The sequence below is a fragment of the Macrotis lagotis genome, chromosome X, assembly GCF_037893015.1.
Source record: "Macrotis lagotis isolate mMagLag1 chromosome X, bilby.v1.9.chrom.fasta, whole genome shotgun sequence".
Classification (NCBI taxonomy): Eukaryota; Metazoa; Chordata; class Mammalia; order Peramelemorphia; family Peramelidae; genus Macrotis; species Macrotis lagotis.
In genome coordinates this window covers 683,684,348-683,708,588 of record NC_133666.1, presented here as the reverse complement: position 1 = coordinate 683,708,588, position 24,241 = coordinate 683,684,348, and the positions used below count along the sequence as shown (strand labels likewise).

Below are 24,241 nucleotides of genomic sequence, written 5' to 3'. Positions count from 1 at the left end.
GGGACCCTGATCTGTAGATGTGTCTGCCTCTCATCCCCTGGCTCTAAAGTGGGAAGGAGCGGGGAAGACTGGGGAACACTGTCTGCCTGGGTGTCTGGGGGCCCAGAGGGCGCTTGGGTGCCTTCACTTCCTCCACCCCATTGTTCCTCTCTCTTTTTAGAATTTCTATGTCCTACACTCTCTTGTGTCTTGCCCCTCCCCACCCACCATGGAAATACTGAGTCAAGCCCCAAATGGGTGATATTTCTTGGCTCCCAACATCCACTCATCCTTACCCGCTATCCTGGTGGCAAGCTCCTCTCCCTTCCTCCCTTCTTTTTCTTTCACCCTCTCTTTCCTTGGGACCCCCTGACTCAGGGGAAACTACTTTCCAGTAAAGAAATTCCTGTAGCTGGAAGCCACCAGCCCCTCCTCCCCCTCCGTGTGTGTGTGTGTGTGTGTGTGTGTGTGTGTGTGTGTGTGTGTGCGCGCGTGTGTGTGCGTGTGTGTGTGTGTGTGTGTGTGTGTGTGTGTGTGTGTGTGTGTGTGTGTATGTGGCCCCCCTGCTGGAGCTCAGCCCTCAGTCCCTCCCTCAGTCCCTCCCACCCCTTTAGCCCCTTCCCTCCCCCAGCTCTGGCTGTCCCCACTTGAAACTCTTTTAATGAAAGCAAGCTGGTGGGGCTGGCCTCTCTCACTTGGGCTGGCTGCTTGGAGGAAGGGGAGGTGGGCAGGAGGGCAGTGGGCCAGAGGGGCAGGGGCAGGGGCCTGGGAGCAGCGCCCCCCTCCTAGCCTAGGACTCCAGAAGGCTACTGGGCAGCGGGACCTTCTCCAGCCTCGGGCGGCCTGAAGCTTCCCTCTGCAGATCTCTGGTGAGTCTGGGGCTGCCCTGGACCGGGGAGGGCGAAGAAGAGCCCCAGGGCATGGGGGGGCTCCCCAGGACTGGGGCTCGCCTCCTCTAACCCCTCTTTCCCACTCTGTCTCCTCCCCTCTTCTCCCCCCTCCCCAGCTGTGGCTTGACCTGTCCTGGGACTAAGTCTGAACTTGGACCAGCCTTGACCCCGTCACACCCCTCCCCCAGCTAGCTCAGTGAGAACCTTGGCCAGATGCCTCTGGGGGGCTGCCTGGGTCCTTGCTGTGGGGAGGGGGCTCTGGCCTCTGTCTGCATGTGAGGGGCTGGGGAGCTGGGCTAGGTGTGGGAGACGTGGGTGGCTCGGAGGACTGGGTGGGCAAGGCTGTTGGTGGGGGGGGTGAGTGTGGGGGTGTTTGTGGGGTGCGTGTATGTGTGTTTTGTGGAGTATGAGTGTTTGTGGGGTATGGGTATGTGTACTTTTATGGAATGAGTGCGGGGTGTGTGGGGTGTTCGTGGGGATTGTGCATGTGTGTGTTTGTGGGGTGTTTGTGTGAGTGTCACTGTGTATATCAGTAAATGTGTGTGTTGGGAAGGTGTTTGTGGGAGGTGTGTATGGGTGTGTTTGTGGGGTATGTGATTTTGTGTGTGTGTGTTTGTAGGATGTGTGTGAGCATGTGTGTTGGTGGGGGGTATGTTTGGGTGTACCACTGTGTATGTCAGTAAATGTGTGTTTGTGGGGGGGTGTGTTTGTATTTTTGTGGGGTGTGTGTTTGTGGGATGTGTGTATGTGTGTGTGTGTGTGTGTGTGTCTTCTCCGGTCGTCTGTGGATCTCTGAGGATCAATCTGGGTCAGTGTGTCTCCACCTATGTGGATGTGGGTGTCCACTGTCTGAACCAATATGGCGAGCGTGTCATTTCTGTGGCTATCAATGAGTGGGGGTCAGGACATCTGGTCCTCGGGCACTGGTGTCCAGGTATCAGGGACATCCACGGGGGGGATGGGGACCCCAGACTCCTTTGGTCCCTCAGATAGTCGAGGCTGGCTGGGGGGGTAGGGGAGGGCACTGGGACCCCTTTAGCTTGGTTTTCTTCCTTTTGGGGGAATGCCCCCCTCCTAGCTTCTCTCTCCTGGCAGTAGGTGTGGAAGGGGGTGGGGGGATCTCAGACTCCTGGGCCAGAGGGGAAAGAGAAAAAGGTCAGAAGAGCCCAGATGGGCGAGGGGAGCCAGGAGGGCTTTGGAGCCCCCAGCCTCAGTCCCGCCATAGACACGTTCTTTACTTTTTCCTTTAATTGAAACCAGGTTTTCTGTGTGTGGGCCCCCCTTCCTTGTCTCCTCCTTGGGCCTCCACCCGCCTACCCCGTGGCCTAAGAGGACCCCACAGCAGCTTGACTATCAGACAGGGGAAGGACCCTGCTCTCCAGGGACCCAAAGGCCCTCGGGCCTCTCCTGGGAGGGGAAGGGGTATATTTGTGTAATCTGCATCCTCGGTCATTTATACATTTAACAAATATTTATTAAATATATAAATGTTAGTGTTAAATTAGCCTTTTATGTGCCAGGCAAAGACCCTGTCCTTAAGGAGCTTATTGCAGGGGGTAGAGAGGGGGTGCAAAGAAAATAGACAAAATAATTGGTGGTGAGGAAACAGGGACAATACTAAAAGGGAGAAAATCAGGAAAAGGTCTCTTATAGGAGATGTCCCTGAACTAAACTTTGAAGAAAATTAGGGACTGATGCCAAGAGGCCTTGACTTGAGAAGGGGCTACTCCTGGCCTGAGAGACAGTCTATGCAAAGGTTTGGAGGTGGGAGATGGGATATAGACATATTAGAGAATAAGGTGAAAACAAAAGAAAAAATTAAAAGAAAAAAAGCAGCCAGCTTGAAAAACTTGAGGGGAAATAATAAATTACCAATCATCTTGGAAAGCTAAGCCAGGGTCAGATCACAAAAGCCTTTAAAAACCAGATTTTTGTGGGGGGGGGGGCATTGTCTGCTAGCGGCAACAGCTTCTCAGGCCAGGGAATGAGGGCCAGAACCATGCTGTAGGAATATCCATCCATTTGGCAGCTGTGTCGGGGAGGGATTGGAGATCACTATGTCACATATAAACAGATCAAACCCCAAATAAAAAGAGCTGCAGAATTTGGAGAAAATCACTAAGGCTGACTTTTGGAACAGTCTAAGAGGGCAGGGAGGTGGCGCAGTGGAGTCAGGAGGACCTGAGTTCAAATTCAGCCTCAGACACCTTGATAACTTGCTAGCTGTGTGACCTTGGGCAAGTCGCTTAACCCCCCCCCCCCCCGGTCCAACAAAAACAAACAGAAAAACAAAATCCAAACAATTTTTAAAAAAATAAGAGCAAGTAGAGAGACCAGATTCCCTCCCTGTAGAAGGGCCTGGCCTTGGGAGGATCAAGGGACAGGTCAGAGATGATGGAAAGAACACTGGGTCGAGATCTCAACTCTTTCATTTGTTGGGTGACCTTGGTTTTCTTATAGTGAAGTTTGGGCGGCTGGGTGGCATAGTGGTTAAAGCACTGGCCTTGGAGTCAGGAGAACCTGGGTTCAAATCTGGTCTCAGACACAGTAATTACCTAGTTGTGTGGCCTTGGGCAAGCCACTTAACCCCATTAAGATCCGTATTCTGGGACCCATTCTATAGTCTATGGGTTTAGCCATTTGTACATGTGTAGGGGCTGGGGTGTAGGGGCAAACTGCCCATCTCCAAGGAATGGAGGAGCCCCTAATGGGCAACTGGGCCAGCCGTCCTGCCTTCTGAGGGGAGCCGCTGTCTCTCCCTAACCCTGTCTTTAGAACAGGGGTTGGGTTTTCCCCAGGGGGGTTCCTGAAAATGATGAGAAGGGAGTTGACCTTGGAAAAAACCTATTCCCCAGAAGCTGGACAAAGCAGACTGAGATAGCTACAGTTTGACCTCTGCACGCAGGGAATCACTGGACTTTAAAGGCTGGGAATGACCACTGAAGGGTCTCTGGCTCAATTGCTCCTTTTACAGTCAGAAAAACTGAGGCTGAGGGATAGAAAATGACTCTCCCAAGGTCACAAATAAAAAGTTTATAGGATGATGATTTAGGGGTGAATGGAGCTGGAGATTGGGGGAAGGGAGCATGTGGATCCCCAGCTGAGAGATGAGAAAAGGTCTATTTCTTCTTCCTAGTCTCCTTATTTTTGTTTCCTCAGCACACAAACCACCCCTGCCCTGTGTGCCCCCCCCCCCCCAGTCTCCTGTTAAGAAGAAAAGGCTCCTGTTTGAAGAATCTCAGGATCATGAGAGCTGGGAGGGGTCTTAGAAAAGGGAAAATCAAAGCGAGGAGGTCCTTTGGAACAGGGCAGGTCAGGGCTGGAGGGGTTAGAACTGGGAAAGTCAGAATTGGGATGGTCTTGGAACAGACAATACCAGAGCTCCCACTCAGTTCTAGACCTGGGGTCTGTCCAGATTCCTTCTGTTCCAGAAGATCCCTTCAGAGCAGCAGCATTCCTAGCCCCTCTTGCCAGGGCCTCCCTTGCCTATAGACAGACCAAACCGCATTCTCTCTACCTTGGCAGCAGGTGAGAACCAAGGTACTTTGAAGACAAGGTGAATATTTTTCAAGTCACTAATGAAAAGCCACTATCTCCTGGGTTCATTTCCCCCGGATGGTTGTTGATGGTGGGATTGGGGAACATGAGCAGGTTTCCATGTGCACATCCATTTTCATAGGGGTACAGTGATAGTGATGAGGAGAGACTGGATAGGGAGGCTCCTCTGGCCAAGAGAAAATCTCTGCCTGGATAAAAGGGTATCTTGTGTGAAAGGTACAGTATAAAGAAGGACAGAGCTACGGAGGGCCACCACCCAATCAACTCTTGGACCCATGGATCACAGGCTTAGAAATCACTGAGCCCAAATTCCTCATTTTATAATTGAGGAAAGCAAGACCCAGAATTGCTTGCTTAAGGTTACCCAGAAGGTAAAATCATAGGCTGGGTTTTAAGCTCCTATTCCAAATCCTGAGCTCTTTCCATTGAACCACAGTGCCCCCCACCCCCCCAACCATGGAATCCAGGCATCATTGAAATATGGAAATACAGACTCTTACCACCAAAGATCCCAAGACTTACATAACATCACATTGGAGGATCTTGGAGTCGGAAATGTGGATTCAGAGAATCTTAGAATCACACAGTCGACGAATGGATGATTCTTAGAATCACAGAATCTTCACCCAGTCATCACATTGGAGAATAGCATCACCAACTTTTGCTATGTTAGTATCATCCAATTATGTAATTAGAGAATATTAAAATTCGAGACATACTTTCTTAGACCGTACATTCATTGAATCAGAGAGTCTTGGAACTCTGGATTCCAAAGAGTCTTAGATACAAGTACCAAACAAGCACCAAATGAGAAACTCTTGTGATTCTGTCATATTCAGTCCTTCATTACCCCATTTGGGGTTTTCTTGGCAAAGATACTGGAGTGATTTTCCATTTCTTTCTCTAGCTCATTTTACAGATGAGAAAACCGAGGCTAACAGAGTAAAGTGACTTGTCCAAGGTCACAGAGTCAGTAAGAGTCCAAGGTGAGATTTGAACTCAGGTCTTTCTGAGCCTTGGTCAGATGCTCTATCCACTTTGCCATCTAGTTGCCCAGGAACCTGAATCTTGGAATTCCTGAATTGGAAATCTTGGAATTCCTGAATCATGGAATCTCAGAGGCTTTTAAATATAAGTTAGCCCCTCCTACCCACCCCCAATACCATAAAACTGGTGTCTTCCCTCTCACCTTGGGCCCCAGGCAGACCACGCTCTTGGAGCCCCATGTCACAGTTTCCATCCCAAAGTTGGGTTGTCAGGAATTTATTGCTCCGCCTTGCCAATGTGCGCCAGATGGGGTCTTGGCATCTGGGGGTTCCTGCCGAGAGCAGCCTATCTGGCGGGCTGGCTATGTGGGCGGGAGCTGGAGGAGCCAGGTCATCTGGTTCTCATCTACTCCGAAGCTACGTCATTGTGGGGGGCGGGGGGCATTCTCCAATGATCCTGGAGCAGAACCATTTGCCTCTTTTGTCTCCAACAAAATGATTTTCAGAAGGTGACCTAGGAGAGAGAATGATGGGTGGAAGATCCTAACAGGGATGGCTGAGGTGGGGCTAGGGGCAGAGCAGGGGAGGGCAAGGACAGAGACGGGGCCCAGGGTCCTCACCCCCACCCCAGGAACCTCAGCCCAGTGGACCTTCAGGGTGTGGGGTGAGGGACTGACATGGCCGAGGGTTCAGTTCCTCAGGAGGGAGGTGGAGCTCAAATGGGGTGGGGGTTAAAAAATAGACTTTGCTTTGAGTCTCCTGGAAGAGATGAAAATCAGAAAATCTCTGACCCATGGCTGTCTTTCCGTTGATGAGCTGACCCTGGTCAGACCTTAGGACCCATTGCCGGAGGACGCGAGAAGTAGAAAGCATCTTCTTGGCTGTCAGGGAGCTTACGGTCTAGCTGGGAAACGAGACTATTCAGAAGGATCGTTAATAAACAGAACAAGAAGAAGGGGCAGGGCTTGAATTGGGAGGTTCCCAGAGTGGAAGTTCACAGCAGGGTGATGAGGAAGGATTCACGGAGGTGGGGTTCGGTACTGGAGCCACTCTTCAAGTATTTGGGTGGGAAGACAGAATTGCAGGCCCATTTCAAAGGATGTACCCTGTTCTAAGGTCCCTCCCAGCTCTGACATCCCCCATTCTAAGACCCCTCTCGGCTCTGACATCTGTTCTCTGACATCCTCTATTCTAAGAGTCTTCCTCCACTTTTCCTTATGTTGGATCTGTCCCTTGCTCTAAAGTCTGTCTGGCTTGGCTCCTTCATGTTAGGGCCTGGTTTTCTGAATAGCATGTGGTACCCCCTCTTCAACCCGGCCTGTGGTGGGTGGGGCGAGCACCCAGACAGCCTGGGGTGGGAGAGGCTGTGCTCCACAACTGAAGAGCCATCTCCCTTCAAAAGGGCTGACTGTGCCTTTTGAAGCTTTGGGTCGTGGTCAAATTCCAGGGTATGGCTCAGGCTGGCAACCCCTTGGAGCCAGGCCTGCTAAGTGGGCAGTTCTCCGCTCCTGGTGGGCAGGCTGTCTGGAGCCAGAGAAGATTGCCCCCCAAGCTGCCTCCTTCCTCTCCCCAGAACACAGTGGACAGGGAGGAACTTCTCCCTCTGTGGAGATCTCTGGGGCTGGATTAAACATATTTACTTGATCTCATCTGAATGTTTGGAGGTGTTCTTCATTCCTATTTCACAGATAAGGAAACTGGGACCCAACTGGGGAGCAGCAATTTGCCCATGGTTACCAATGAAACACAAACACCAAATTAGGGACATTGCAAGGATAAGAGTCCAGGCCCCCTGGAGCCACTCATTTTGTCCTCCTCCTCTGCCCTATCTGCTTCCTAAAATACAGGCAAATCAACGGGTGATTGTTCCTGGCAGGATTTCATGCCAGCTTTCCTTCCATACAGAAGCCAACACTACCCAGTCCCACTCTGGTGCATTTTAGACACAACTGGATTTGTGAACTATTTTTTACACACCACCTAAGCCATCAGTCCCCATGGCTTTATTGGATGGGGTCTCTGCCGTGGGGTCACACCAACCATGATGAAACAGTCCTTGTCCTCATCTCATGTAGTGATGAAGTGATGAAGGTCTAAACCTCAGGGCATTGTGGCTGTGTCCGCCAAAATTTCTGAATCATAGATATAGAGCTGGAGAGAGTTCATCAAGTCCAGACCTCTTATTTTACACATAAGGAAACTGAGGCTCAGGTTGCTAAGCTAATTGGACCAGAGTCACACAGATAGTAGGCAAGTTTTAAATCCAGGTCTTGCCTCTAGGTCTGCTGTTTGTTTTTTAATTGTTTTTCAATTATATCCAATTCTTTGTGACTCCTTTTGGTATTTGTTTGGTAAAGTGGTTTGCCATTTCCTTCTCTAGCTCATTTTACAGATGAGGAAACTGAGGCAAGCAGGGTGAAGTGACTTGCCCAGGGTCACACAGATAGAAAATGCTTGAGTGATGCCTTTGGGAGTTTTTTTTGGCAATGATGATGGCGCAGTTTAGCCTTTCTTCTCCAGGTCACTTTACAGATGAAGAAACTGAGGCAAACAGAGATAATGAACTTACCTAGAATCACATCACTAGAAAGATTCTGAGGTTGGATTTGAACTCAGGATGATGACTGTAGATCCACCGCTCTATCCACTGCTTCACCTCTGACAAAATGCTTCCTCTTTGGGGTTGATAGAGAAGAGTCCACCCATCTAGAAGGAATCTATTCTTTTCTCCTCTTCACAGAGAGGGGCCTGGATTTGTAATCTGGAGACCTGAATTATTGTATTTTTATTTCTTTAAGGCAATGGGGTTAAGTGACTTGCCCAAGGTCACATATCTAGGCAATTATTAAGTGTCTGAGGCTGGATTTGAACTCAGGTTCTCCTGACTTCAGGGTTGGTGCTCTATCTACTGTGCCACCTAGCTGCCTCCTGAGACCTGAATCATTACAACAATGGTAATAATAGTTAGAATTTCTAAATCCTTTGAAGGTTTGCAAACTGTTTTATACATATTATCCCATTTGATCCTTTCAACAGATCCTCACAGCCATTATTATCTTCATTTTATAGATGGGGTAGAAAGAGGGCCAGGGTTACACAGTTGGCAAATGTCTAAGGTTGGATTTGAACTCGGGGTCTAATGCTTCTCTTCTCTGCCCCCCCCCCCAGCTACCTCCAATTCCCTTCTGTGCCACTTGCAAATTGGGTGAGCTTGGACCTGTCCTTGGATCTCACTGAACCAAATGTTAAATGTGGAATCACAGGGTCCTAAATTTAGAGATAGGAGTGATTTTCCTAAGGTGCATGGTGGTCTCCCCATGTCACCTCCCAACTCAATCGATAAACGTCAGCGGCTCCCTATTACCTCCATCACCTATGTGCACACACCAATATAACACCAGGTAGAAGAAGAGCCTGTGGAGCTTGGAGCTGGTGCATGGGCTCTGCCTTGGACTCTTCCTTGTTCTGTGACCCTGGGAGTCACCAGCTGTCTGAGTCCCAGGAAACTAAAACCCCAGATTACAGATGGGTGGAGATCTGTACCTAGGAGGGAAGAGTCAAATCCGGGAATTCTTTCTAGAAAACTCAATGGTCAAGATGGGTCTTAAGGGAAGAGAAGAGAGTGATGGAGGTTGGAGGGACAAAGGACCTGGGAGGCACTCAGGTACTATTGAATTGTGTTCATAGACTTTAGAGAAGGGATGTTAGATAACCTTTGGAATCAGAAACCACAGGAGGAAACTGAGGCAGCATGAAGAGGACCTAGGTTCATATCTGAGCTCTGTCATTTACTGCCTAGCTGATCTTGGGCAAGTCATTTGATAACTTCTCTGGGCCTCAGTTTCCCCATCTGTAAAATGAAGGGAGAGAGTGGATTAGATGACCTTTAAACTCTCTTCTAGCGCAAAATCCATTGATCCTCTTACGTCTCTGGTCTTTCATTTGTTCATCTTCATCTTCATCACCCAACGTTCAGGTCTTTGGTGCTGTGAAGTGGGTGGGAAAATGGCTTCGGAGCTATTGAGTAGACACAGAATTTGAACCCAAGTCTCCAGGCTCTGGCTCTCTCACCCTCTTCCTAGGGCCATGGGCATCTTAAATGAAATGACCCTAGGTGTGCCTGATCCAACCCCTTCTCTTATTTCCCACAGCTCTCCAGCCCAGACCTGGTGAGAAAATGGCCCTGTTGGAGACCAGCATGCTTCTACTGCTCCTGCCCCTCCTGAGGGCTCCCCCCAGCACTGCCCACTCGCTCCTGGTTCAGAATACCTTCCTGGAAGACAATGGGGGCAGTGGAGAGATGGAGGGCTCTTCAGCTTCCTCCCCCAGCCTTTCCCCACCCCAGACCCCCGCTCTCAGTCCCACCTCGGTGGGGCCTCAACCCACACCTTTGGCAGATCCCTCGCCCCCAACCAACTTCCTGGACGGGATAGTGGATTTCATCCAGGAGTACATGCTGCTCATCTCTGTGGTGGGGTCCCTGGTCTTCCTGCTCCTGTTCATCATCTGCGCTGCTGTCATTGTCCAACAGAAGCACAAAGCCTCGGCCTACTACCCGTCCTCCTTCCCCAAGAAGAAGTACGTGGATCAGAGTGATAGGACCGGAGGCACCCGGACCTTCAGTGAGGTTCCTGACAAGGTCCCTGATGCCCACCCAGATGAGGCAGCGGCGGATGCCTCCTGCCAGCTCCAGGCCGACATACTGGCCGCTACTCAGAATCTCAAGTCTCCGACCAAGGGACCCCTGGCCAATGGAGACGGAGTCAAAATGGAGGAGAAGGAGGAAAGGAAGAAGGATGATGACAAGAAGGCTGAGGAGGAATCCCCAGGTCAGGGTGTCCCCAAAGAGAAAGCGGAGGGTCCCCTGGGGGAGGCCGCAGAGCTGAGTTGTTCATCAGGAGCAGAGGCCATCAAAGAGGAGCTGCCGGCGATTGGGAAGGACCACGGTGAGCAGGAGGGCACTCCCTCATTGCCACAAGAAGCTACCACCAGTCTCCCCATCCCTGAGGGTCCTTGTGCCTGTAGCACCCCCTCTCCAGAGGTGGAACAAGTTGACAGCCTTCAGTGAACCAGGGTTGCTCACTCTTCCAGAGTGAAGCCCAGATCTGTCAACCAGCCGGCCTAGAGAGACTCACCCACTCTCCCCTGGCTAGTGAGACATAGGCAGAAGGTCTGGTTAGATGTGGACTTGTTGCCTTTGCTCCCAGATGACCTTGGTACATCGGACCGATCCCCTAGAGCCTTGCGCATCTAACCCAAACTGTCCAGGCCTATCTGGCTGGGGACCCCAGCTCTTTCTATTTGACTTCCAACCAAACAGCCCCCAGAAATCTCAGGACCTTCATCTTGTGACTTCCCCAGATGTCTACCCAAAGCCCACTGTACTGAATCAGTCCCCTGATGATAAACATGTCCACCTCTTTTCTAAAGACTCTATCTTAGCTAAGCCCATAGGTAGCTTGCCACCGGCTCTGATCACTTAACTTGAGGTTGATATCTTCTTTGTGGGGGTGGGGGACAGGGCAGAAGCAACAGAGAACAAGGTGGAGGGATTTTCTGCTGGTTCTATTCTTCGTTCTTCCTCCAAATACCCACCCAAGCAGCCCCTGGCACTGCCATGAAGGGCTTGAAATTGGTATGTTCTGTTATGAGCTAAGGGGCCTTTCTGATGTTCTCCTTGAATGGAAGGGAGGGCAGGCGGATGCTAACCCTATTGCTGTAGGGAAAGGATGAAGGATTCCTTCCTTTCTCCTAAGAGAATTGCTTGAAACCCTTGGGGACACAAGACTGGACCCTGAACTTGAAGGACAACCAGAGAGAGAGGAGAGATAGGGGTCTCTGGCTCAGAAAACCAACCAAGGGAGGGCCTGGGGTGGGGGGGCAACTGGAAGTGGGTGCTCAGAGTCAAACCCCAGAAGGAACTTTAGCCACCCCTCCTCCCTGCCCCAAAGATATGACTGATCTGGCAAGATCATGGATACAGTATGACCTGACGGGGAACATCTCCTCCGTTTAAACTACAGAAGGCAGAGTGGATATATTTTTTTTTTTTTGGCAATCAATCCCACGGGTTTCGAGAGTCAGGGGCAGGATGAGTCATTAAATTTCTTGTACCCAATAATAAAAGCTTCACTGCCAATGTCCTTGGTGTCTCTCGGATGGGCGCCAGATGGCCTGCTTCAGGGATGGGGAGCAAGACCCCCACCTCTACCAATATCATCTAGGCCCCCATCCCTGGTACCCTACTGGGAAGGACAAGATGGAGTATGCTACTTCACCTAGCAATAATAATGATAATAAACTCTAATAAAACTTTGGTCTGGTGTGATCCACCTTGTCAGGCTGGTTTTCTTTGGATTCTTAGTTATCAAAAGCCTAGAGGGGTGGAAGGAAAGAGTAGAACGTGTGAAGCTTCCAGAAGGAGGATAGCCTGGAAGGGAAGGAGGGGAAGATGAGGAGGCCTCCTTAACCTGTGGTGGGGTTTGATTGGCAGCTCCAGTCCTTGGCCATAGAGTTTGAGGCATAGGACCCAGGGAAGAAAAAATGGTTTCCAAGAGGAAAGCTTAAGGTGGGTGGATGGAAAAATGTCCTAAGATTTGGAGCCATTCAAGTGGACTTGGCTGTTTTGGGAGATAGAATCACCAACTGAGAACATGAAGGACCCTCGGAAATCTGTACTTTACCAACCTCTCTACTTTACTCATCTAAACCACACGCTCAGAATGGTTAGATGACTTGGTCAGGGTAATAAGGGGATAGATTCACCAAATTGTTCAGCTCCAAATCCTGTTTTTTCCATGATACCCAGCAGAAGGAGGGTCCATTCACATCCATCCAGACCCCACCCTTGGTAGAGCCCAGCTTCCCAGACAGGCCTCCTTGTCCTTTGGATGATTCATCCTCTGCCTCCAGCTTCTCCCTTCCCTTGGGGATCCCTGGAGAGCCACAGATGAGGTTCAGATGGGTTGGGGATGTCATCTGGCCTGGGACAAGGGAGAGAAGGGAGGCAGTGGCAGCTCTCTGGTCCCTTGGACTCTGGACCTGACTGGAATAGGTATTGGTCTTGCATTTCACTGTGACCCCGCATCCTCTGTCTGGCACAGTGGGGTCCCCTACTGCCTCTACTCCGCAGGGAAGGGTTGCTTCTGGCTCATGCTTAGCTTCTTGGAGAAGTTGGAGACAGACCGCATTTCAAACATGGGGCACTTCTGAGCCGAGAGAGTTCTTAGCCTGGGATGGAGCCCAGAGCTCAGTCCCTAGTTGTGATTGGGGAAAGCTTCTGTCCTAGTCAATCCCAGAGGCCGGGAGCTTTCTCATCTAAGCCTCCCCTGCTGCCCAGCTTCCCCCCATCAACATGCGGCAAAGGCGAGGCAGGCAGCGGTGGACCCTGCCTGGTCCTGGACCCTTGTGGGGGTTTTATATTCCTTGCATAAAGTATAGCAAGGCCAAAGACACCTGGGGAGGAAAAGAGAGGACTAGGAAAACTGAGTCCTCTTCATTTCTCTCTTCTTTTGGAGGAAGGAATTAGACTTTTTCTGTTTGGCCCAAGAGGCCAGAGCAAGAGGCAGAGGATGGAAGCTACAAAGAGGGAGATTTTAAACTTCTGGAAGAGCCTCCCACAGGTCTATGTGTGTGTGTGTGGGTATGTGAGGAGAATGGGATGGCAGGGCTGGCAATAGCTGATGACTGGATCCCCTCACATCTGGTTTGGTGCTGGCGGACATACGGAATAGTGAGGGGCCCCATTTAAAAACCCATCACCCTCCTTTAATAGATTGGCCAGAGGTCCACAGGTAGTCAGTAACAAAGCTGGGAAGTGTACCCAGAAATATGTATTATTAAAGAGATAGAACCATTACTTCCATTAGGACTCCTTGGGTACATTGGGAATCAAAGCTTCATTGATTTGTATCTGAAGGGACCTCAAAGATCATAGGAACCTAGAAATGCATATAATAACAGGTCCTAGCCAATGAGGATTCAGTCTTTATATTTTTATTTTTTTTCCCGGTTTTTGCAAGGCAAATGGGGTTAAGTGGCTTGCCCAAGGCCACACAGTTAGGTCATTATTAAGTGTCTGAGGCTGGATTTGAACTCAGGTCCTCCTGACTCCAGGGCTGGTGCTGTATCTACTGCACCACCTAGCCACCCCTAGTCTTTAGAGTAAACACAATATACCAGCCACCATGTAGAGGCTTGGTGAATGTGCTCTCAGATATGTGTGATGGACAGACCTTTCCCTCCCTTTTCTATTGGTGTACTACATAGTAATCAAAAGTCTTTTAATTGTCTCTAAAGTATGCATATAAAGGGCATAAAGTGATTAAATTTATTTCTTCCTTATTTGCTTTTGGATAGGAGAGACAAGTACTAGGGGCAGAGTTGAAGCCATGGTCATCTTTCTCACTGGCTGCCGTGTGGCCATGACTGCATGGTACTCCCATACTTCTGTCTGTTATTCTGGATTGAGTATTAGAGATAGAACAAACTAGAAGGTGACCTTGGGAGCCTTAGAGGGGAGAGTCCATGGCAGGATCTGCCAGAAGCAACAGGCACCCCCCAAGTCTGGTAAGAGGATCCCTTGAGGAGGTCTGCTAGACCCAGTACAGCTGAGTCCTGCCATGGGATGCCCCACTCAGAAGTGGATTTAATTAGGGAGTTATTGGCTTCTCACCACTTTTAAGTGTGGGACCAGTCTCTGAAGTAGTTTGAATTTTGTTATCCTTTCTCAGTCAAGAACCCTTTGTACAAGCTATTTGATGTTAAGCAGATAACTGATTTTGAAGAAAAGTCAACTGGTCTCATGGATATTGAGGATGTCTTAACTGGGCAATTGATGCCAGGAAGAACACATTAAATGTGAGCAATCAACACAGAAAACTCAGGGTTCTAGGGGATTCTGCTCCTGAGGGGCCCAGTGAGCCCACTCTGGGAACCCAATCTGATGGTGGGTTGGGGAGAATAAGGCCAACTTTTATAAGTGCTGCCGCAGAATCAGAGGGGCTTGGGGTTAGCTAGTCCAATGCCTTCACTTTATGGATGAAACAGAGGGGAGGTCATTTGCTCAGGCACTGGTAAATACCTGAAGTAGTATTTGAAATCAGGTTCTCCTGACTCCAAGACCTGAGTCTTCCAGCCTTCCAACCCCAACAAAGTGAAGTGATTTGCCTGTGTGATCATGGGGATCCAACCTATGGATGTGAGGGGAGGCAGGGAGTGGAGGTCTTGGAGAAAGCAAGACCCTAGGAGGGGAAGACTGAGAAGGCGCTTGGGAACTCAGCATCCTCGGCTTCCTTCAAACTCAGTTCAGAAAGTCTTTCCCTTTCCACTCAGATGTCAGGGCTCCACACCTTGCCCCAAGTGTATTCATTCACTGACCTGTGCAAATGTATTCTCTCTCCTCTCCTCCCTTTCTATGTGGAGACTATTTGGGTTTTGCTTCTTTGTCCCCCAGGAGTTAATATTTGTTGACTTGAATATCTAATCCAGGCCTTTCATTTTACAGATAGAGAAACTGAGGTCCAGTTAAAGTAAATTGCCCAAGGTCAATCAGCTTGATAGGTTGAGCTGAAAGGAGAATGCAGTTCTCTCCTATTTCCACTACTCAGCACTGCTTCTATGTGGGGGTCACCACCCTTATTCCCCTCAAGAACAGGAAGGAGAAATCACTGGAAGCCTGGAAGTGGGGGGGAGGAGAGGAGGAGAGGTGGGCCTAGGAGACCATTGTTAGGATCCTTGGGGTTCCTGCCAATGGCTGAACAGTCCTTCTACTGTCCCCCGCTTGTAAAAATGTCCCTAAATGTGCCAAATAAAACTCACATCTGTCCTCAGGAGATGGGGAGGAGGCTTGAGGCCTGAGGACTGGGATGGAGGCTCTGCCAACTTTTTCCTCTGTCTTAGTGGCGGGGAAGAAAAGCCCTTAGCAACCACTAAAACTCAGCCTGCGGAAGTGAGAGACCTAGGGATGTGGGAATCAAGGTCCTGGGGATACCAGCCAAAACGTTGGTCCTCTTCCTCCTCTTCTTCCCCTTACTGCTCCTTTCCACTCGCATCCTTCTCGGACTCTGCCCAACAGTTTAAAACCCATGGATGGAACCATCTGGTTCTGCTAGAATGTCCTTAAAGTCAAAGAGAAAGGGGGCCATAATAGCCTTGCAGGGCCATGTTGACTTAGAAAACACTGAATTTTATTGAATTTTTATTTCTTTTGTTGCCTACTTCCCAATTGTGCTGCTAGACAAAATGAGTGTCCCGTGTGTGACACCCCGACTCTAGAGTTAATCCCAACACCTGCTCATTCTGCCTCTGCTTGAATACTCCCACTCCCACAGACCTCACTACCTTTAGAAACAGCTGTTCTTCTTTTGTACACTGTTAATTAATAGGGAATTTAGGTGGCCCAGTGAACAGAGTTCAAAAGTGCTCCCCGACACTTACTAGCTGTGTGACCCTGGGCGAATCGCTTCATCCCGTTGGCATCGGTTTCCTCCTCTGTCAACTGAACTGGAGAAGGAAAGGGCAAATCACTCTAGTATCTTTGCCAAGAGACCCCCGAATGGGGTCACAGAGAGTCAGATGCGACTAAGACTGAGCAATAATAAATAGGGAGATCTTCCTTGTCTGTGAGCCCAAATCAGTAACTCTCCCCACTGATCCTAATTCTACTCTCTGAGGTCAGACAAGATCTCTTTCCTTTTTCCTGCAATAGCTCTTCCGATCCCCCCCAGCCCCGCATTTCCCTCCCCAATAGAATGGGGTTCTCTGAAGAACTTCAGAACTTTGATATAGCTAATGCATATCAGCCCAATACGCACCCTAGGGAGACACCTCGGGGACCTGTGAAGTGATTCGGCTTACCTAGAGTCAGCCAGTTAGGGAGTCACTTCTCATAATGAGTTTAAAAAATGGGGGCGGCTAGGTGGTGCAGTGGATAGAGCACCGGCCCTGGAGTCAGGAGGACCTGAGTTCAAATCCGACCTCAGATACTTGATAATTACCTAGCTGTGTGGCCTTGGGCAAGCCACTTCACCCCATTACCTTGAAAAAAAAAACCTAAAAAAAGAAAAGAGTTTAGAAAATGCTCAGAATTAAAAGGTCCAAAATGGAAGGGACCTCAAAGAGGAGGGAGGAGATCTCCGTGACTCTTTTCTTCTCCTGGATAAACACCCCCCAGATCTTTCATTCATCCTGGCGTGATATGGTTCCCAGGCACCTTTACTGATCAGGTTGCCTCTTCCTCTGCCACTTCCCCAGGGAACCACCTGAGATTGTCACTTGATTCTGCTCCAGGTCCTCTGGGAGAGGGAAATCAGTCCTGTCTGGCCTTTTCTGAGGATAGGGTGTCATCCAGCAGCTACCTGGGGATTTACCTGCCTGCTTGGAAAAGGTATCCCACCCCTGATCACCAGATATGGTCTCAAAGAGCTAAGAACCTGCAATTCTGATGCCTGTGGTGAGCAGCTTGGAGAGTGCCCTCAAATCAACTTTTTGGTTTTTTTTATTTTGTTTTTGCAAGGCAATGGGGTGAAGTGGCTTGCCCAAGGCCACACAGCTAGATAATTATTAAGTGTCTGAGGCCGGATTTGGACTCAGGTCCTCCTGACTCCAAGTCTTCCTGACTCCAAGCCCTCCTGTCTCCAAGCCCTCCTGACTCCAGGGCTGGTGCTTACCACCTAGCTGCCTCCAATCAGCTTTTAAAGATAAATTTGGTGTAGTTGGGAGAGAAGGACTCTGGGACACGAGTTTCCCTGGGTATGGTGAAACAAGCCCCAAAGACCCCAGGACGCCCTGCGGGGGGGCACGCTGCAGGAGCCAGCTCTGATGGTTGTGAGAGCCACTTGTTAAATTTCCTGCATGAGCATTTACACCTAGGAAAGTCGCAAATGCTATCTACTAACCAGGGCTTGATCTATTTTGTTTTAAATCTTCCAGATTCAATAAAGCGATGGTGAAAATGTTGAAAATGCAGATTTAACATATAAGAGGGCCATAGATAAAATTCCTTTTACTAGGACAACCCATCTTTAGATCACTGCCAAGGGAAGGGATTCAGTGGGATATGGCTTTCCCATGGACCTTAGGTCAAGGAGAGGAATCTAAAATAACATCATCTAGTTTACTAATAATTCTGTCATACTCTGATTCTTAGAAGAAGAGGAATACTTTCTCAAACCTAGCTCCCTGGGACAATGCCCCAGTTGCCTCTCCTTAGGGAGGATTCTGAGAGCAGAAGTCAGCACCTGGGATAGCACAGAACCCCCTCCCACCCCACTCCCACTCCCACAGTCCTCATCCCCATCTGAGGGGCTTCCTCCACCACTCCCCACCATAAATTAGCCTCCCCTTTCTTCTCCTTCCCTCCCATCCCTGCTGCTGGGGGGGATCTGGCCCGGTTCAGGTTGCCTTCACAAATTCCCCTGCAGCTGCTAGCTCTGTTCTCCTGGGCAGGGGGAGGCTTTATAGCAGCAGCTGCACCGTATAAAATAAAACGGCCACTAGTAAATTGGTTCCTGCTATTATCCGCTGCGCCCCTGCCACCGGATACTGGCTTCAATGCCTGGGGTCAGGGTACCCTCCAAGTTACAGCTACGTAGATGGAGGTGGGGACTAGGGACTGGTCTGGGCTCAGGATGGCCCACCTCGGCCAGGACCCCTTCTTGGGAGGGCAGCTTGCTGGGCCTGCCTCCATATGGGTGGACATTCCTGGATAATTTGGCATAGTGAGAATAGAATGTGTGTGTGTGTGTGTGTGTGTGTGTGTGTGTGTGTGTGTGTGTGTGTGTGTGTAACATGAAAGAGTATCAGATTTGGGGCCAGAGACCAGGATGCAAATCCTAGCTTTGCCTACCTCTAATGTGTATCATCTAGGGCATCTTACAAGTCCCTTTATCTCCCTGGACCTCAGTTTCCCCATCTGTAAAATGAAAGGGGTTGGACTAGATGGTCTTCTAGCTTATGAGGGACTGGGTTAAAATTCTGCCTCAAATTTTTACTAGTTGGGTGACCTTGAGAAAGTCAATTCGACTTCCTGGGTCTCAGTTTGGTTATTGGATTAGATGATGTCTGATATCTCTTCCAGTTCTAGAGTTGAGACACTGTTACCTTGGGAAACTCTCTACCTCAGTTTCCTTTTCTGTAAAAAAAGGAGTTCTATAGTCTGCTTCAACTATATATCCTCTCATAGAAGCCCAGGTCTGCTCTGGGGACAAGGTTATACAAATAATCATCATTCTATCTTTCTCTCTTTGACCCAAGAGTCTGGCCAGATCAAGGACTAGAACTCTAATTGAGACCAGTAAGACATAGAGAATCCTTAGTGTTGGTTGTTGTTTAATCATTTCAGCTGTGTCTAACCCTTTATTTGAAGGATTTTTGGCACAGAGACTGGAGGAGTTTGCCATTTCCTTCTAGAGTTCATTTTACAGATGAGGAAACTGAGGCAAATAGGATTGAGGGACTTGCCCAGGGTCATCCGAGTGTCTGAGGCTGGATTTGAACTATGAAGATGAGTCTTCCTGAATCCAAGCCCAGTACTTTGTAATTGTGGTACAACCCATCCACCCTTTGGCACTCAGACATCAATGTTTCTATCCCCAGATTCTGTTGGGTTGCAACTGAACATGGGCCAACTGTTGGAAGCAGGAGCTTGGGAACAACGTGGGACCCAGAACTACCACCGGTCTCCTCCAGCCACCAAGTTGACCTGTGAGGGAGAGGCAGCAAGTCGTAGTGGAATGATCATCACCCCTAGAGTCACACTCACCTCCTCTGTGACCATGGGGCAATCACTTCCCTTCCTCTGTGTCTTTGTGGCTTCATCTGCCAAAATGATGCCTTCCCACCATGAAGACTACTTGGTACTGTGGAATGAGACATAAGTCTGTCTGATTTTCTCTTTAAAAAATATATTTTTGGGGGGTGTCTAGGTGGTGCAGTGGATAGAGCACCAGCCCTGGAGTCAGGAGGACCAGAGTTCAAATCCAGCCTCAGACACTTAATAATGACCTAGCTGTGTGACCTTGGGCAAGCCACTTAACCCCATTACCTTGCAAAAAAAAAACCCTAAAATATTTTTTTGAGGGTATGCCTGTCAACTGGGGAATGGCTGAACCAGTTGTGGTATATGAATATAATAAAATGTTATTATGCTATAAGAAAATGATGAGCAGATTTCAGAAAACCTTGGAAAGACTTATTTGAAGGATGGTGAGTCAGGTGAGCGGAACCAGGAGACCATTGTGCAATGGAGGGTTAGTAGCAGCAATGTTGCACAGTGATCCAAGACGATTCCAATGACTAATCGACTACAAAACAACAAGATTTCATTAAAAATTGTAATCCTTTATATTTTATTGTATTTTATTTTTTTATAGGGTTTACCAGATTACCAAGACACAAAAAAGAGGAAGAATCCTTTCTTGGTGGAATCGATTAAATGGGTTTGGGCCATGAGTCTCTGGGGCGAGTTGTAAGTTGTTAGAGTCATTTAGTTGGATGGATTACCAATTACTACCTAAACTGTGTACCTTTGATTGAGCTTGATTACTGACTTTTTGGCTTTGGTCTCGAACCCTAGAAATATGGTAAGTAGCAAGTGATTTGGCTCGGGTCAGGGTGATTTTCCAAAGCAACGTGGATCTCAGTTCCTCTGAATCTCCCTCTTAGCAGAGATAGCTAGAATTTAATCAATGGTTGTCTCTCATGGTCTTTTCTGGTCACATTAAGTGACTGTTGTTTTCTACATCCTCTCCTCCCCCCATTTTACAAATGAGGTGTTAATAGGAGGGATTTAATTCCTCTCGGCAGTCCAGCAATCAAGGATCATTCTCAAAGACTTGTAATGGAAAATGCCATCCACATCCAGAGAAAAAACTATGGAGTTGAAACGCAAGCCCAAGGAGACTATTTTCACTTTTGAAACTTTATTTTTTATGTTATTTCTTTCTTTCTCATGGTATTCCCCCCCCCCATTAGTTCTGGTTCTTCTTTCACATCATGACTAATATTGGAAATATGTTTAACATGATTTTCATGTCTTACCTATATCAGATTATTCACTGTTCATGGGGAAGGGGAAGGGAAAGGAGGAAGGTAGAAAAATGTGGAACTCTTAAGTTTACAAAAAGATGAAGGTTGGAAACGATTTTTGTATGTAATTTAAAAAATAAAATAGGGTGGCTAGGTGGCACACTGGACAGAGCACGGGCCCTGGAGTCAGGAGGACCTGAGTTCAAATCCGACCTCAGACACTTAATAATTACCTAGCTGTGTGGCCTTGGCCAAGCCACTTAACCCCATTGCCTTGCAAAAAAAAAAAAAATTAAAAAAAATAAAATAGAATAACATACAACTAGAAACAAACCAAAAAAATGAGGTGTTAAGACCCTAGGAGGTAAAGAGATCATATACCTACTACGTGTTAGGATCCTATGTATTGTTCAGTTGTTTCAGTCCTATCTGACTTTTCACAACCCCTTTTTTGGTTTTTTGGGGGTAAGATACCAGAATGGTTTGCCATTTCCTTCTCTAATTCATTTGACAGATGAGGAAACTGAGGCAAACAGGGTAAAGTGACTAACCTAGGGTCCCATAGCAATTAAGTATCTGAGATCAGGTTCAAGTATTGGATCATGGGGCAGCTAGGTGGCACAGTGCACCGACCCTGGAGTCAGGAGGACCCGAGTTCAAATCTGGCCTCAGACACTTAATAATTACCTAGCTGTGTGGCCTTGGGCAAGTCACTAAACCCAATTGCCTTGCAACCCCCACCCCCCAAAAAAAACAAATATTGGATCCTATTCAAAAGACAAATCAATCTACCATGACCCAGTCTTTTCTCCAAAGGGGCTTGTTGTCTTTGGGAGGTTGGTAGGGAAAGGGAGGGAATCACAGCTGTTTCCTGGCCCCACTTACATCAGTAGGAGACTTACTGGTGTCTGGTCTCCTGGAAGAAGGGGGGGAGAATGGCTGCTGAGATGGGGTGAGAGCTTGGGTCCTCTTGGGTGGTCCTAGAAAATTGTTGATTTTTCTGTTTTTTGGAGGGGAGTGTGGAGGGGATCTGAGCCAGAGCCAGGCTGAGCTTGGTAGACCACAGGTGTGGAAATCCAAACACTCATGCAGTTTCCTTCCTTTCTAGTCAGAAACTGTGACAAAGTCAAGAAAACACCTGGAGTCAGAAAATGTAGTTTTGATTCTCAGCTGCCACCAGTTCCCTGTGTGGCTGTAGCTGAGGGGCTCCTTCTCTGGCCCTCAGTTTCTTTCTTTAACAAATAAAGGAGGGGCCACCCATCCTAGAGTCAGGAGGACCTGAGTTCAAATCCTCAAATCTGGCCTCAGACACTTGATACTGTGTGATCCTAAACAAGTCATTTAACTTGGATTGCTGGAAAAATAAATAGATAAATAAATAGGTAGATAGGATGGTTATTAAAAAAAAATAAGGGAGAGAGTGAGTGAACTATGAGGTGGCATGAGAAACCCTAACCTCCAATCCCAATTCTCCATGTGTGACCATGGGTGTCATTTAACCTGACTGTGCCTCAGTTTCCTCATCTGTAAATTGAGACGGATTGAAATGGATAATCTCTCAGACCTCTTCCAGTCTATGTGTAGGACTCTGATTGGAAGATGAATGACATTCCTTTTGCTTCTAAATCCCATACACCCAACCAGGGGTCTTTCTCTTCATCTCTGCCTTGGTATGATCTTGGACAAGTCACTTTATTTTTATTATTTTTTTTTAAATGTTAAGTTGATGGCTTTTTTTTATCACAGTCCATTTAGAAATCTCACCCCTGCAAACACACACACACACACACACACATTTTATAGGTGTGTATATACATTACATAAACATATTAGTATTTATAAATGTATTGTATTATATAAAGATAACATGTATATAAGTGTTTGTATATGTGCATCATATGTTGTATTGTATTTTAGATAAATATAATCATATATTATATGTGTATGTGTATGTTTGTAAAAAATACTGGGTAGCTTGGGAGGGAGGGCACTAGGGCTTGGTGGACTCAGGGAAAGTTTTGAAAGAAAACTAGAGGGGGGTGGCTAGGTGGTGCAGTGGATAGAGCACTGGCCCTGGAGTCAGGAGGACCTGAGTTCAAATCCGGTCTCAGACACTTAATAATTACCTTGGGCAAGCCACTTAACCCCATTGCCTTGCAAAAAAAGAAAGAGACAAAGACAGAGAGAGAGAGAGAGAGAGAGAGAGAGAGAGAGAGAGAGAAGAAAGGAAGGAAAGAAAGAAAACTCAAGACAGTAAGTGTAGGAAGGGGATTAATGTTCAATGAAGCTGCAAAGTTAGGAAGGGGCCAGGTTGTGAAGGACTTTTTATGTCCAGGAGTTTATATTTTATCTTTAGAGGCTGGCTAATGCTAAGGTTAGGAACTGGAAGGATAATGGTGCCCTAGACAGTAATAAAAAGTTTGGAAGAGAGATAGCTTGGGTAGAAAGAAAATGAGCTCATTTTGGATGCATTGACCTTTTTTTTCTTTTTTTTTTTTTAAAGGATGCTCTCAAAAGGCCCCTTCATGTTCTAAAACTGATAATCCTATGATCATAAAAGGATTCTTAATGAAATGCCTGGGATATGACCTACTTGCTGAGACAGAGATTCAAGAGATAAGAAATTCTGGAATAAAATGAAGTGTTGGACATAAGGAACAGAGCAGTAGATATGTAACTAGGGTAGGGCAATCGGGGCTTTGCCCTGCGGTAATAAATTTACAAGGTGCTGACTTAGCTCACAATCCTTTAGGAGCAAAGAAACTATAGGGTTAAGCCTAGAGTTAGCACAAATAATCAAAACAGGAAGCTATCAAATTGTGGGCTGTGACTTCATTGACTTCACCCCAGCTCAACTTTCCCTGGGAACAGTTTGCAATATTTTCCCCAAGTGCAAAAATTCCTAGTTACACTTCTGAAGGGCAGAACTTATGGTGAGGTTAAAGTGGAGGGAATGTCTCCTAGGTGAGTGACCTGTTGTTTACAAGTCAGATTCACGCTATCTCCCTCTTTATTGATAGAAAGCCCAGGGAAGTGGTTTTAGGCCACAGCCAGCCCCAAGTGATTCAGATGGTGCCTTCCTGTTTGTTTCTGAAGGCTCATATACGTGGTCTTCTGAAAAAATGGCCTCATTTCACAAAATGTCTGACCCTAGAACCAGGAATATCAGAATTGGAAGAGATCTTAGAAAGCAGATGGGATGGGGAATGGAGAATGCCGGAGCTGGGAGGGGTCCCAGAGCAGGGGATGCCAGAGAGGGAAGGAAATCAGAACTTTTAATGACAGACTTGGGAGGAACTTTAGTTCTTAACTTGAAGTCAATAAATCTGTTTTTTAAAAAAAATATATGTGATACTTTTTCAGTATAATTGGTTTCCTTTGTAATCTCTCATGTATTTTGCTTCATGCATTGAAAAACTTGATTCGGAGAAGGGGGAAGCCTCAAGAATGCTTGCTCTACACCACCCCTCTTTACTTGACAGGAGGGGAAACTGAGTCCCAGGGAAGGGCCGTGACTTGGTCAAGACCCCAGGCCTCCATCCATCTTTGGGCCCTCTTTCCAGGCCATGGGAGTGTCTGCCTCTCCCCATCAGCCCAGAAGAGAGAAAAATGCACCAGGAGCCCCCTAGGCCTGCCAGAGCTATGCTGACTATTTCCTCTTTTAATCCCCGAGAGACATATTGGACACGGCCAGTTGGGTCTTATTTTGGTTCCTGTCGCCGCAAGCCGAGATGGTCTGGTTGGGTTGAGTCTTGGACACAGGCAGGCAAGGGGATGTTCCAAGGGGCTGGGGGATCCCGC

The 24,241-nt window shown here is 47.9% G+C and overlaps 1 protein-coding gene across 1 annotated transcript; it reads left to right on the top strand.

Moving 5' to 3' along the window:
- The first annotated feature begins 699 nt into the window (after positions 1–699).
- Positions 700–12,769, top strand: TMEM119 (transmembrane protein 119). The gene is made up of 2 exons (XM_074200925.1): positions 700–848; positions 9,565–12,769. The coding sequence occupies exon 2, from the start codon at positions 9,591–9,593 to the stop codon at positions 10,479–10,481; it is 891 nt and encodes a 296-aa protein (XP_074057026.1). The 5' UTR covers positions 700–848; positions 9,565–9,590; the 3' UTR covers positions 10,482–12,769.
- Positions 12,770–24,241: the final 11,472 nt, after the last annotated feature.

Coding starts and splice junctions, on each gene's coding strand:
- TMEM119 (XM_074200925.1), top strand. CDS start 9,591: ATGGCCCTGTTGGAGACCAGCATGCTTCTACTGCTCCTGCCCCTCCTG.